The sequence below is a fragment of the Prionailurus bengalensis genome, chromosome A3, assembly GCF_016509475.1.
Source record: "Prionailurus bengalensis isolate Pbe53 chromosome A3, Fcat_Pben_1.1_paternal_pri, whole genome shotgun sequence".
Lineage (NCBI taxonomy): Eukaryota > Metazoa > Chordata > Mammalia > Carnivora > Felidae > Prionailurus > Prionailurus bengalensis.
In genome coordinates, this window is record NC_057354.1 from 23,325,499 (window position 1) to 23,340,373 (window position 14,875).

The 14,875-nt window shown below is 42.7% G+C and overlaps 1 protein-coding gene across 3 annotated transcripts in view; it reads right to left on the minus strand.

The window, feature by feature from the left end:
- Positions 1-256: 256 nt before the first annotated feature.
- Positions 257-14,875, minus strand: part of CNBD2 (cyclic nucleotide binding domain containing 2) — a 65,573-nt gene continuing 50,954 nt past the window's right edge. For 2 of the 3 annotated variants that reach the window (XM_043602503.1, XM_043602505.1), the window contains 3 exons: positions 13,259-13,379; positions 7,046-7,209; positions 257-599 (listed from right to left, as the gene is read on the minus strand). In XM_043602503.1, coding sequence (XP_043458438.1) covers positions 281-599; positions 7,046-7,209; positions 13,259-13,379 — 604 coding nt within the window. In that variant the 3' untranslated portion in view covers positions 257-280. The remainder of the gene's footprint in view (positions 600-7,045; positions 7,210-13,258; positions 13,380-14,875) is intronic. The other variant, XM_043602504.1, reaches the window with a different exon arrangement.

Sequence of the window (14,875 nt, forward strand, 5' to 3'; positions counted from 1 at the left end):
TCTGGTCTTGCTCACTTTGATCTGAGCCCCTCTGTGCCTCCCGTCCATCTCACCCAGTAAGACCCTCCCACCCTGAGACCATCCCCAGTGCTTACCCCATCCACACCCAGCCTCCTAACCATCCACTAAGCCCCAAAAGTGTCAAGGGAGACAGTGCCTGAGCTGCTGCCCCCACACATCTCTCTGGACCCACAGCCCCCAGGAGGCCCCCACTCTAAGCCCCACAAGTCCCATGGTGGTCACTCAGGAAACATGGTGACCAACCCATCTTTTATTGGGTCTAAACAAGGACTCCTGCATTCTTATACTGAGGCAGGAGTTCTTGGATTTTGTACCGGGGGGCTGTGATGGCTTGGACAATCCTCAATGGGGGGAGGTATTTCTGGGGTGCCATAAAAATGGGATAACAAGGTTTCGTCTCCTTGTCGAGGCTACACAAATCCAGCACCAAACTCTTGGGGTTGTAGATCCCTTTCTTCTTGGGCCGGATTGGAATGAATGATGGACGCTGGCGAGGCTTCAGCAGCAGCCGCATCAGGTCCTTCCGAAAGATATTCCAGCTGTTCTCCTGGAGGAACTTCTGGCACATATCTTCATCACTGAAGGTAAGACACAGATGCTGACATTCCCACACCTGCTCCTCCTGTCCCCCCTGCCCCTCCAGCCTTGCCGCCTGCCATTCTTTCAATTCCTAAACATAGTGTGCTCCATCCCACCTGTGTGCCTCTTCCAGACTCCTCTCTGCCTTCTCTACCTTTCCACACTTTCTTCCCCTAGACCTGCACTGTCCCGTGCAGTGGCCATGAGCCACATGTGGCTACTAAGTATGTGATATGTGGCCAATCTGAATGAGGGATGTGTTGTGAGTGTAAACTACACACCAGATTTCAAAGACTTAGAACAAAAACAAATGTAGAGAATCTCATTAAAAATGTTTATGTTGATTATGTGTTGAAATGGTAATATTTGAGATACACTGAATTCAATAAAATATATCTTAAAAGTTAATTACACTTCTTATAAAGTGGCTACTAAAAATTTAAATTATATAGGTAACCATTTTCCATCAAAGAAATGTAAATCAAAGCCACAATGAGATACCACTTATGCCCACTAGGATGGCTATAATTTAAAAAACAAAACAAACAAACAAACAAACAAAAACCAGATAGGGGTGCCTGGGTGGCCCAGTCAGTTAAGCATCCAACTCTTGATTTTGGCTCTTGTCACGATCTCTCAGTTCATGAGATGGAGCCCCACACTGGTCTCTGCACTGACAGCGTGGAGCCTGCTTGGGATTCTCCCTCTCCCTCTCTCTCAGTCCCTCTCCTGCTCGTGCATGCATGCATACACATGCATATATACTCTATCTCTCTCTCAAAATAAATAAAGTTAAAAAATAGATAAAAATATGTAATAAGGTAGAGATATCAAAACAAGGGTTCTGGTACATTGCTGATGGGAAGGTAAACTGGTGCAGTCACTTTGGATAAGAGTCTGGCAGTTCCTCAAAGGTTAAACAGAGTTAACTTACCCAGCAATTTCATCTGGTGTAAACCCAAGAAAAATGAAAACCTTTGCCCATGTAAAACCTTGCACAAGAACGTTCACAGCAGCATTATTCATCATGGCCAAAAAGTGGAAACAACCCAACATCCATCCACTGAGGAGTGGATAAAGTGTGATAGGTACATGCTATGGAATATTATTTGACAACAAAAAGGAATGACAATAAACAGTATATGCTACAACATGGATGAAACCTGAAAACATAATGGTAAGAAGCTAGTCACAAAAGACCATACATTGAATGATCCCATTTACACAAAATGTCCTGAACAGGCAAATCTATAGAGACAGAAAGTAGATTGGTAGCTGCCTTGGACTGGTCTTGGTGCCCTGGCTCTACTCCATCCCCTTCCTCATAGCATGGAAGGGGGAAAAGAGTTGGGGAAGGGGAGTGGGCTCAGCACTCATTGGTTTATTTCCTTCTGAGACCACAGCAAGGCAAGGGCATGTTTTATTTCTGTTGACTTGCCTACACTGTCACCTAGGAAGCAAGCCTAATAAGTCACTAACAAATTAGAACATTCTTCCAGCTACATTATATTGACCAGAAGAGAGTCAACTTTGATCCATAGACACCAACTCAATAAAAAACCCAGAGGTCAGAATGGGCTACTAGCTAGGCCTGTTGGTCTCAGTGGTGTGCCAAAGTCAGCCCCTCTCAGCTCAGAGTGCTAATGACATGGAACTCTCCTCAAGCCCATGTTCAGTGACACAGGGTTAGGAGCTCAAAATTGGCCATAGTGGGAGTATACACACCACAGAAATCAGTAAACACTTCAAATCAGGCTTACTTCCCACCCACCTCCCAGAGAGTCAGTTGTTAAACATTCACCAGCACAGCACTGGATAGTCTCCACTTAAAAAGTTCCACTAACTCCTGATTTCTTCCATAATAAAAACAACAATATCCAACTCTGACTTAGCACGTCTCACGGGCCAAGCACTTTACTCGCTAACTTGTGTAATCCTCACAACCACCACATTTTAGAAACATGGAAACTGGGGTTCAAAGATGCTACAGGACTCACCAAAACCTATGAGGGGCAAGCATGTGATTATAGATTCTTAGGGGGAGGGGTCTCTTTTTTTGCGGGGGGGGGGGGGGGGAGGAGGGACCCAGAGTCCAAGTTAAGACAGACAAGATTCCTTGATGTTGATGGGTCATGTTGATTTCTAGTTTAGTTTTTCACAAAACAGGGTAGCTCTCCTAAAAGCCTCAGCTTTGTGCAGGGGATTTAGTTTCATGTGTCCCTGCAGGTGTAAAATTCCAGCCCCTGATGCCCTTAACCCCGAGTCCAGCCCACTCCCGCCAGGCAATCCCACACTAGATCACACTCTGTGCTTTGGCTTTTAGGCTCTACTTCCTTTTGGCCCTTGGAGATTTCCCTTCTGTCTTGGGAACTCAGCTATATACTCATTACATTCCCCACAGCCCTCCCTACGCCTTGCAGGGGGAGATGTGTCAGGTTATCTAGCCTGTGGCATTCACAGGACAGGTATCCCACGGGCACTGACTGTCATCTTCAGGATGCCACGTCCCCTTTCCGGGGCTTCACAGTCCTCAATTACAACATGGAGGATTTGAGCTAGATAATGGATATGTTTTCTGCCTGCTTTAGCAGTCTAGAAACCAGGAGTTCAAACACTGAATGAATAAGCCAGAATTCCGTCTGTCAGCATTGCGGATCACTGCAGCGGAGTGCTGACTGGACAGCACAGATGCTGAGTGCTCAAACATCTGCCACCCTCTTCAAGTCCATGGAAACCGTTTCTGAATTTCAATTCTATAGGCATTAACTGATACCCATCATATGCCAGGCATCACTTGAGGATCTAGTTCTCCTAAAATCCTTTTTTTTTTTTGAGTAGGTGGCTCTAACTATTGGTTGTACACAGGAATTGGAGAATTGTGGCATCTTTGAACTGCAAGGGACAACCAGTGCTTCTCAACTTGTTTTTCGCACAAAACTGCCCCAATTTGGGCCATATCTACATATCACCTGTTCTTTATTAATAACTTTTCTTAAATCTGCCATGTTTCTTTTACTTAAATATTTACTTTGGCCTCATTCTCAGCAACAAGATCTGTCAAACCATGAGTTTAGTGAACTAGTCATGTTGTTTTTCTTTTTCTTTTTAAAAAATTTTTGTTTATTTATTTATTTTGAGAGAGACACAGTACAAGTTGGGGAGGGACAGACAGAGAGGGAGACAGAGAATCCCAAGCAGGCTCCATACCATCAGCACGGAGCCCGACATGGAGCTTGAACCCATGAAATTGCGAGGTCATGACCTGAGCCGAAATCAAGAGTTGGACACCCAACCAACTGAGCCACCCAGGTGACCCATCATGTTGTTTTTCTAATTCATATTAGAATAAGTACATAGCTGTGAAAGCTAAAAATGTCAATTAGTATACCAGCTAAAATCGTCTTGTAAATCTTCTGTGCATACGTTCCATACTTGGGAAGAGACACTGGTCTAGTCTCATTTTTTGTTTTGCAGAATGAAGTCTGACTCTGAGGAGAGGAGAAATGACCTATCCAAAGTCATACAGATCCCACATTGAATTCTTTCACATGCTTATTGGACATGGCTGCAGTAACTCTACAGATCTGCTTGCCTTCACACCTCCTTTTTCCTTACCACTAGGAACCACCTGCTTCCACACCTGTCAGCAAAACCATGTCTGACCGCAAGAAAAGAGAAAAGGGGGAGGATGCGAAATTGCATAACCGGTATAATCTCCATTATGAAACTTTGTGCACCTGAATGATAAATGCATATTTGGCACATATCCATGTAGCAAAAAAAAAAAAATACATACAGTAAAAGGAAATACACAAAATGCTAACATGGGGTTGTTGGAGGATTGCAAATGGTTCTAGTTTTCACTTTTTAAAACACTCAGCATTTTTCAGTTTTCTGCAGTGAGAATGCTTTATTCATACACTCATTCATTCATTCATTTATTGTATACCTACCCTGTACTGGGTACTGCATAGGTAGATGTCAGACATGAAGGGCAGGGAAAGCCCAGTCCACGCCTTCATGAAGCAATTAATCAAGTGATGGGGAAAGAACTGTACAAACTACCCAGCTCTAAACAGTTATAGTTCAATACAATGGTCAATGGCAGAGCCCTGTAGAGAGTATCAGGAAGGGATATTTACGCCAACCTGGGTTAGTCAGGGAAGCCTTCCTGGAGGAGATGAATCTTAAAGAATGAGCAGGAATTTATCAGAAAAAAAAAAGAGTGGCAAGACTAGGGGATGGAATTTCAGGCAGAAGGGGCAGCATTGGCAAAGTCAAATATATACAGGGTCCAGGAGGCAATCTACCTGAGCTGCCAGAGTGGGTTACAGGTGGCCAGAAGTGCTGCAGGGGAGGTGAAGGGTCACACCATGAAGGGTCACACACCCGGCACTGAGTCTGCATTTTATCCATAAGCAGTGAGATGCCACTGAAAGGTTTTAAGGAGTTTAACACGGCCAGATTTGGGTTTTCGCAAGAGCACAGTATGCAGAAAGGATCTAGTGGGGAGGAGGTGGAGGGAGGGGGCCCAGTGGTAAGACCAGGAGTCTAAGCTGGGGGCCCCAAAGTGGGGATACAGAGCATGTCACCCAGGGAGGTGAGCAAGATCCACTGGGTTGTGTGAAAAAAACAGTAGGACCTCATTCATATTTACTTTTGTCTTATTTCTTAAAGATCTATTTCGGTATGTCAATAATGTATATATTAGTACAGCAATATATGTATATAACAATAATAATTAATTAATATATGTTATTCATATTCACATATATATTCTAGGGGGTATATACTCAAACACTTTTTAGTAATAACAGTGTGAGATCAAAATAGTTTTGCAGGGCGCCTGGGTGGCTTGGTCGGTTAAGCGTCCGACTTCGGCTCAGGTCATGATCTCACGGTCCGTGAGTTCGAGCCCCGTGTCAGGCTCTGTGCTGACAGCTCAGAGACTGGAGCCTGTTTCAGATTCTGTGTCTCCCTCTCTCTCTGCCTCTCCCCTGTTCATGCTCTGTCTCTCTCTGTCTCAAAAATAAATAAACGTTAAAAAAAAATTCAAAATTGTTTTAGAACTACTGGTCCAGTTAATTTTTACATAAAAAAATAAAGGTTTTTTTTCATGTTATATAAGTGTTCACTGTGGAAAATTTGAAAACAAAGGAAAAGTAAAAAATAAATCTTTTTATCAAATCTTTCAAGATAGATATTATTTTTTTTAATTTTAAAAGTAATATATCATCATTACCAAACATTTGGAGAATAAAGAGAAAAACCTCACTTGGAATGCCAGTATCCTGACAACAACTTTTAAAAAATATTTCTTTTCTTCCCTCATTATAAAAGCAATGCATATGCATTGCAAAAACAAATATGAGAAGAATATGTAATGATAACTAGGAAGTACCTTTTAGTCTCACCTTCCAGACAGAATGACTCTTACAAATTTGGCAATATTACAGAGGTTACCATTTTTGCTATTTCCTTCTAGATTTTTCTCTTGTGTTTTACAAAGACATAGCCATAGTATATATACAAGTTTGCACCTTGTCCTTTTCATGTATCATTATATCATCTATTTACTTTCCTGCTACAGAGCCATTAAATTTACAAATAAAAACATTTTTTAAAGTTTATTTATTTTTGAGAGAGCACAAGCGGGGGAGGGGCAGAGAGAGGGGGACTGGGGATCCAAAGTGGGTTCTGGGCTGACAGTAATGAGCCCAATGTAGGGCTTGAACCCACGAATCACAAGATCATGACCTGAGCCGAAGTTAGATGCTCAACTGACTGAGCCACCCAGGCAACCTAAACTTACATTAAAAAAAAAAAAATTCTAAGCATTTATTTATTTTTGAGAGACAGAGAGAGAGACAGAGCATGAGCAGGGAAGGGTCAGAGAGACAGGGAAACACAGAATCTGAAGCAGGCTCCAGGCTCCCAGCTGTCAGCACAGAGCCCGACGCAAGGCTCGAATCCACAAACCATGAGATCATGACCTGAGCTGAAGTCTGACACTAAACTGACTGAGTCACTTAGGTGCCCCTAAACTTAACATTTTTTTCAATAAAATGGTTATGCTCTATAAAAGAAATGCACCACAATTTCTAAACTATCCCCAGAGTATGACATGTGTGGTGGTGGTAGTGGTTTTTCTATTATGAATATGGCTGCCATAAACATGTTAGCACAGGTAGCTTTTCACATAATTTAATTATATGAAGATAAATTCACAGGTAGACCTTTACTTCAAAGGGTATGGTCCTGGAAACATAATGCTAAAATTATTATCAAAAGGATTGAGACAATTTAGGGGGTACTAACAACTACCGGTCTCATTCTTCCCTTTTCAGCACTAGATATTAGCACTTTTTTCTTACTTTTACTAAAATAATAGGAAAAAACTTGTTTATTCAACCTAATGGGATGTATGCACACTTCCAGCACTGACCTGGGGTACTTGATCTGGAATCTGTACAACTTCTCTTTTACCTCGCTGTCAATCAGTTCCCAAAATTTTTCTCTCCTTATCCGTATCACCTCGGCTCCCAGGCTCACAAGGACCAGGGGCCGCATGTCACGCTGGTTTTCCGGGAGGAGGATCTGGTGAAGGCCCTGGAGAACAGAAGTCCCAGAAAGCTCAACCTCAGAGACCGTCCACTTCTACCAGCAGATTTTCTAGATGGGAAAAACGAGGCCCCACAAAGCAGACGAATCCATCTGGGGACCATTCTGCAAGTGATAGGGGAAAGTCCAGGGTTCCTTTTGCTACATGACATCAATGTCCGCTGGCTGATCAGGTTAGAAGAGTCTGTAGGTGCTTTGTCAGTGTCCTACCTCCATGCAGTCTTTCTAAGAATCACACTCAGGCAGTCCCTCTTCAGGGCATAGCATTTCACAAGGTTTCCCCAATGTCCAATCTCAACTCTTGTGTCAAGTGAAGGCATTTTCTCTTCCTTGGGACGATGACAGAATTCAAACAGCAAGTCTTCCCCTTCTAAACCTTCCCTTTTGCAGCCACCACACCCTCCCCTGTCTTTTCTGCAGGCCTCCGTGTGTAGTAACTCATATGAAACTCTCACAATCACCCCACGAGGTGGGTCCTATTGTTATCCTCATTTTACAGAGGATGCTGTGAGGTTAAGAAACATGTCCAACATCCCACAGCATGGAGGCAATAAAGCTAGGATTGGAACTCAAGGGGTCTGTCTTCAGAGTCCATGCTTCTAACCACTATACTCTGAGGAAACTGAGGCACAAAGAGGCTAAGTAACTTGCCCAAGGACAGAAAGACGTGGAGGCAGGATTTGAACCCAGTGATCTGTTCAGGGACCTACTGAAGTTAGCATTGTCAGCGAGTACTCTCATCCACCCTCAACCCATCCCACACACACCAGCCAGTTAGGTTTCTTTTCTGCCTACACCTTTCAAATATCTTCCCAGGGCACCCAGGATAAAGTAAAACTCCTCATTGTGACCCCCAAGACCTGGCCTATCTCACCCTTGCCCCGCTCTCCAGCTTGGCCTCATGCCACCCTGCCTTGTCTACTCTGTTCCAGCTGTGCTGCCCTCCCTTCTGGTCCCCTTGAGACACCAAACTCCTTCTGGCCTCAGGCTTTGAGCTTACTATTCTCATTCTGGAACATTCTTACCCCAGGCTGTCTACAGCTTGTCCTTTTCACCATTCAGGTCTCAGCTTACACATCACTTCCTCAGAGTGGGCTTCCTTGATCGCTCCATTTAAGAAACCCACCCACCCCCCCCAGCCCAACTTTCTATTCCATTCCTAGCAGCAATTTACAACATTTTATGTTTGCTAATTTATCTGTTTATTGTCTGTCCCAAGACTAGATCATGAGCCCCATGAGGGCAGGAAGGATGTCAGTTTGCTTGCCCACACCACCACTTTGGGCCATGGTTAGTGTACGGTAGATGCTTAAGAACTATCTGCTGAATTAATGCTCAAATGGGGTCACAGAACATTTCAGTTAGCAGCTCACCCAGGTGAGTTTCCTCATTTTCTGATGAGGACACACATTCAGAGAGGTAAAGTGATTTGCTCAAGCTGGCTAATTAGAAGCAAAATGAAGATAAGGACCCCCTGCCCTTCATCCCAATCTGGCATATCCTTTCTGCCCAATCTGAGGCCTCAGTCTGTCTGTTCTGTCTGTTCTGGAGAATCTGGCTCCCCTACACCTCTTGGCTCAAAACAGAGCAGGCCCCAACTTCCACTGTTTCCAGGATTGAACCAGCTTTATATTCCTGCTTCCCAGCTTAGACAAACGTGATCTCCTAGGTGAATACACAGGCACAGCTATCACTATTCATTCTCCTACAAATGAAGCCAGGGCCTTGAAAGCAGGGAGAACAGAGTCTTACCAAAGACACATCAGGCATTTTCACCACAAGAGTCATGTAACACATATGTGGGGAGGCTTCTATGTGCTGAGCCCTGTGTTGGGTCTTTACTCGGAGTCCCACCCAAAGCCTTCTAGGACTTCCAAGAGAATCAAAGCCAAGGTCCCTATTACAGCATTGCAGGCCCTTGACAACACAGACCGTGCCCTTCTTGTTCCATCTTACATAGCCTCCACTGCTGTCACCATCTACCCAACCGGGCACCCCCTTTCTGCCCTTTAGTGCCTCCATTAGGCTCAGGGTGCCCAGCATCCCCAGCTGCTCTGCCTGGAGATATGCAAGGCTGCACTCACAGGCCAGGTGCTGGCCTCAGGAGCCCGGTGTTCAGTCCTGAGTGCCTTATTCAGAAACGTGAATGCACCGCAGTGTAGTAAACCACAAGAGGGCTGGAAACTACATCACATGAAAACTGTCTGAAGGGATGGAGGATGTTTCGACTGAATAAGAAAACAATTAATGGGGCATTGGTACTGTGCCTGGCTCCAGAAATGTTGAATGAAAAACAAAATGGCATTCTTTAAATATCTAAGGGGACATCATGTGGCAAGGAAGCTGATTTCTTCTGTTTGTTCTTGGGGTTACGGGGGGTGGGGAAAGGTTGGGGGAGGAGCTAGTTAAAAACTGCACAAGGCAGAGGTTTGCAGAACAAAAGGAGGAGCTTGGAAATATTCCATCAGCCTTGAGGGAGGGCCATGTTAGGGACTAGGGCTCCCACCCAGCAGTGGCTGGCCTTCCTGCATCCAAAGACTCACAGTCCAGTGGGCAGGAGCATTAAGAGCCTACTACAACATGGGGTGACAAGGGCATGAAGAGGACCCTGGAGATACTGTTAACTGAGGAACAGAAGTAAGGGCATGTCGAGAGAGCAGCTCTCTAGACTATGATGACCACACACAGGATGATGACCACACATGGGGCTTCAGAAGACAGCCCCTCCCCCAGCACACGGAGGCCCATTACTACTCACCAGAAAGCCCTCGTGCCCTCTCTTGGCTGTTCACCTGCTGCCCAGCTCCCACAATGATTAACTCGTGGCCAAACGTGTTTCATCCATATGCTCCCCACTCCCTCAACTATTGGATAGTTATATTTTTAATAGACTTTATTTTTTAGAACAATTTAGACTTAGAAGAATCGAGAAGATAGTACAGAGTTCCCATATACCCTCTACCCAGTTTCCTCTATTATTAATGTCTTACATTAGTAAAATACCTTTGTTATGGTTAATGAACCAATATCGCTGCATTATTATTAACTCAGGTCAAGGAGTTATTTGGATTTCATTTTTTTACCCAATCCTTTTCCTGTTCCAGGATCCTATGCAAGACACATACTCCATTTATTCTCTTCTCCTTAGGCTCCTCTTGGCTGGGGTAGTTTCTCAGACTTATCTGATTTATGATGACCTTGACAGCTATTGAGGAGTACCGGTCAAGTATTTTGTATGATACCCAGCTTTTTGAATTTGTCTGATTAGTTCCCATTATTAGATGGGGATTGTGGCTTGTTGGGAAGAGGACCATGGACATAAAGTGCCATCCTCATCACATCACATTCCCATTTCATCATATTAAGGGACATACTATCAACACAATTTAACTGTGGAGGTTGGCTAAGGTTGTGTTTCTCAGGTTCCTCCACTGTAAAGTTACTCTTCCCCCTCTCCCTTTCCATACTGTACTCCTTAGAAGGAAGTCACTATGTGCAGCCCACACCCAAGGAACGGGGAGTTATGCATCCTCTGCTTTACAGCCAAGTATCTATGTAAATCATTTGGAATTCTTCTGAATGGGAGATTGGGTAAAAAAAGGAAATCCAAATAACTCCTTGACCTGAGTTAATAATAATAATGCAGCGATATTGGTTCATTAACTATAACAAAGATATTTTACTAGTGTAAGACATTAATAATAGAGGAAACTGGGTAGAGGGCATATGGGAACTCTGTATTATCTTCTCAATTCTTCTAAGCCTAAAGTTTAAGTCTAAGTCTTTATTAATTTATTCATTATACCAGTATGTACTCAGGGATATTTACTGTATACTTTGGGTTATAACCCAATACTATTTTATTTTGTTGCTCAAATCATTCCAGCTTTGACCACTGGGAGCTCTTTCAGTTGATACCTGTGTCCCTTTGATAGGCCTGCCACAATCAATGTAGTGTTTTTGCCCAATACTTCCTTACTCCCTGGCACTACAAAATGCTCCAGGCCCATCTAGTCTATTTCCTGCCCTAGTCCTAGAATCAATCATTTTCCAAGAAGCCTTGTTCCTCTTTTTTATTTATCTATTTATTTACTTATAATTTTTTTTAAGAGAGAGAGGGGGTTGGGTGGGGTGGGGTGTTGGGGAGGGAGGGAGACACAGAATCCAAAGCAGGCTCTGCACTATTGCCCTATGCTGGGCTCAAATCCTCAAACCATGAGATCATGACCTGAGCCGAAGTCAGATGCTTAACTGACTGAGTCACCCAGGTGCCCCAAAACTTTGTTCTTCTTATTAAAGAATGGTATTAGAAACCAAGATCAGGGTGCTAGGAGTGCTCACTGCTACTGGAGTGTCATTTCTTTTAGGCCCTGTCAGCTGACAGACCAAAAGATACATATTGATACACATATCTATAAATATTTCCACGTGGAACCACCTGTATTTATATTAAGCTACATAGGGGTTCATACTAATGTCTTCAACTAATCCATTACCACATGGATCATTCTAGCCTCCTCCTTGTTTATCTGTAAATTTCTACTCCAGTGGTGAGAAATCTGGCTGCCATGATCTGCCATTCACTTACTGAATTGATCCATTTCAGTACACAGTATCAGAACTGTTAAGCATCCACCCATGGGTAATAACTTTATCAACTAGAGTACAGTGCTCATGTGCAATTTCTTCAGCTTTCCATCTCACAGAACCCAGTCACCTCCAACGTTACATAGGTCAGCACCTTTTTCTCCCACCCTCTTCCTGAGGTTTTTTCACATGTTTGTAATACCATTAGATTCTCTGGTCATAGTCTGCATTCCTTCATGGGATCCTCTGCCTCCTAAATAACTTTTTTGTGTTGTTTTCACAAACTGTATACATTAAGGTTCACTCTCTGTGCTGTAAATTTCTATGGATCTTGTCAAATGCTTAAGGTTTTGTACCCAGCATTATGGTTTCATACAGAATAATTTTACTGTCCTAACAATCCTCTGTGCTTTACCTATTCATCCCTCTCCCTGAACTCCAAACCTCTGGCAACCACTGATCACTATCTCTATAGTTATCCCTTTTCCAGCATGTCATACAATTGGAATATAGAATACTTAATCTTTTCATACAGGCTTCTTTCACTTAAAATAGCCATTTAGATTTCCTCCATGTCTTTTCATAGCTTGATAGTTCATTTATTTTTATCTATGAACAATATTTCATTGTATGGACCTACCAGTTTTCTTATATTAACTTGTATATTAACATAGAAATTTTATAATGAGTTTGTCAATGTCCACAAAATAACTTGCTGTGGTTTTGACCTGGATTGTATTGAATCTATACATCAAGTTGGGAAGAACATGTTAACAATAGAATCTTCCAATCCATGAACATAGAATATTCCTCCATTTATTTAAATCTTCTTTGAATTTTTTCATTATAATCCATAAAGGGTTTTTTATTTTGCATATGGACCCTGAACATATTTTGTTAGATTTATACCTAAGTATTTCATTTTTGGTGTTACTATAAATGGTATTGTGTTTTTAATTTCAAATTTCAATGTTCATTGACTTATACCTTGTGATCTTGCTATAATCATTTATTCACTTCAGGAGGATTTTTTTCATTTTGTTTTTTGATTCTTTGGAATTGTCTACATAGACAATCAAACACCTGCAAACAAAGACAGTTTTATTTCTTCCTCCCCAAATATGTTTGATTTCCTTTTCTTGTCTTAATGCTCTAGCTAGAACTTCCAGTACAATGTTGAACAGGAGTGGTAAGAGAGTACTACTTGCCTTGTTCCTGGATTATTTTAAAACAAGTCACAGATGTCATATCATTTTATCTGTAAGTATTTTGGTACATATCTCCTAAAAACAAGGAGTCTTAAAAAAACATAACCATAATACCATTATCATATCTAAAAAAGTCAAAAATACTCCTTAACATCACCAAATATAGAGTGGAATGTTTTTAAACCTTTACTGCTATTACTTAACACTCCAGCCCACACGAATGAGGCTCTCTGCACACTTACCACAGTTTCTCCTTCCTCTACAGTGTGGATCTTGATGTAGGCGCCCACTGCAGCCTCCTCAGGGAGTTCACCATACTCAGTATTGATCATGGGACATTCAAGGGAATGTGGATGCCTAGATCTGAAATTTGACAACTTGTTAAAGAGGATTCATTTGTAACACAGCCAGTTCATGAGGTCCTGGACAGTGAGCTCCCACTCTGCTGCATTTTAAGAACCTCCCCTTCCTGGAGAATTCACACCACCTCAGAAAGTGAGAAAACTCAAAATCAAGCCCTGGAAGAGTTTATGTCAAGAACCGGAGAAGCTGAATAGTGGGGAGACTTAGATGAAGAAATAGAACCCCTTTAAACACTTGAAAGCTGTTATGTGGAAGGGGCTGCTGATCTTATACAGCTGAGCCAGACCTGATGGGTGAGAATTACAGGCTGGCTGACGTGTGCTCAACATGAGGAAGAAATTTCTAAGTCAGAGGTGTCCAATATAGAATAGACTGCTTTGACACAGGGTAAGCTCTATGTCCCTGGGGACACAGCACAGGTTGGGGCTGTCCTTCTTGGCAGAAAAGCAAAGAAGAGATGGCTTTGTTTGTTTGTTTATTTAACAGGTTTCCTTGGGAAGCCTGTAGATACTGTATTTTGTTCATGCTGGAATTAATTTTACACAGCCAATCCTGTTGTGCTTTCTTTGGTCTTGGGCAAGGTAGAAGGAAGAGACAGGCTATGCTACCTGGATTAGAGGCAGGGAAAAATAATTATTTATCGGCTGACAATATAGCCGATATAGTCACCCAACTCATAAACTCACCCAACACATAAACAAGGCAGCCTACAGTTCTCACCCCCCAGGATGCATACATGAGTAGCACATGCCCAGCATGGCCTTTATTTTTCACTTCTGGGTCCAACCTGTCTGTTCTCCCTTACTGATTTACAGCAGAGGAACTGGGTCGTTCAATCCCTACTTTCCGAAGAATTAGGATTGGGACTGCCTCAGAAAGAATATCCATCAGAAGGAATAACAACTCAGAAGTCATGGGATGCTCCTTATGGAGACAGATGGGCTGGAAATGCTAATAGGCAAAGAACTTGAGTGAAGTGGTACTTGGGACAACATGGAGGTTGTGATGTTCCTATTAGTATAATTGTGATAGTTTAATTTTATATTTAATGAAGGAGAAGAGGTATGATATTGCTCTGGGTCCAGCACTGAGCTGCTTCTAGGCAGGTACCACTGAGTGTCCTTTCCTGTTCCTCAGCCTCTCTGGGTTAAGGCATAAGCGCAGCCCTCATCGTGCATCCTCATTCCAGCCATGATAGTTGTACCAAAAAACAAGGCTGAGCACTAATAAGCTGCTCAGGTTTGAATCCTGGCTCTGCCACTTCCTACCTGTATGACCTCAAACCAAGTAGCTTAATCTCTCCCTGTAGCTTGGTTTTCTCACCTGACAAATGAGATGGATAACAGCACTTAATTCATAGAACTATTGTCAGGATTAAATTAGATAAGCCAGTACCAGGCACAGAGTATTCCACAAGTGTCAGCTATAATTACCATTATCTCATTTAATTGCTGGCTTACAACAATGCCAAGACTTGAATCCTGTTATCTACAGAA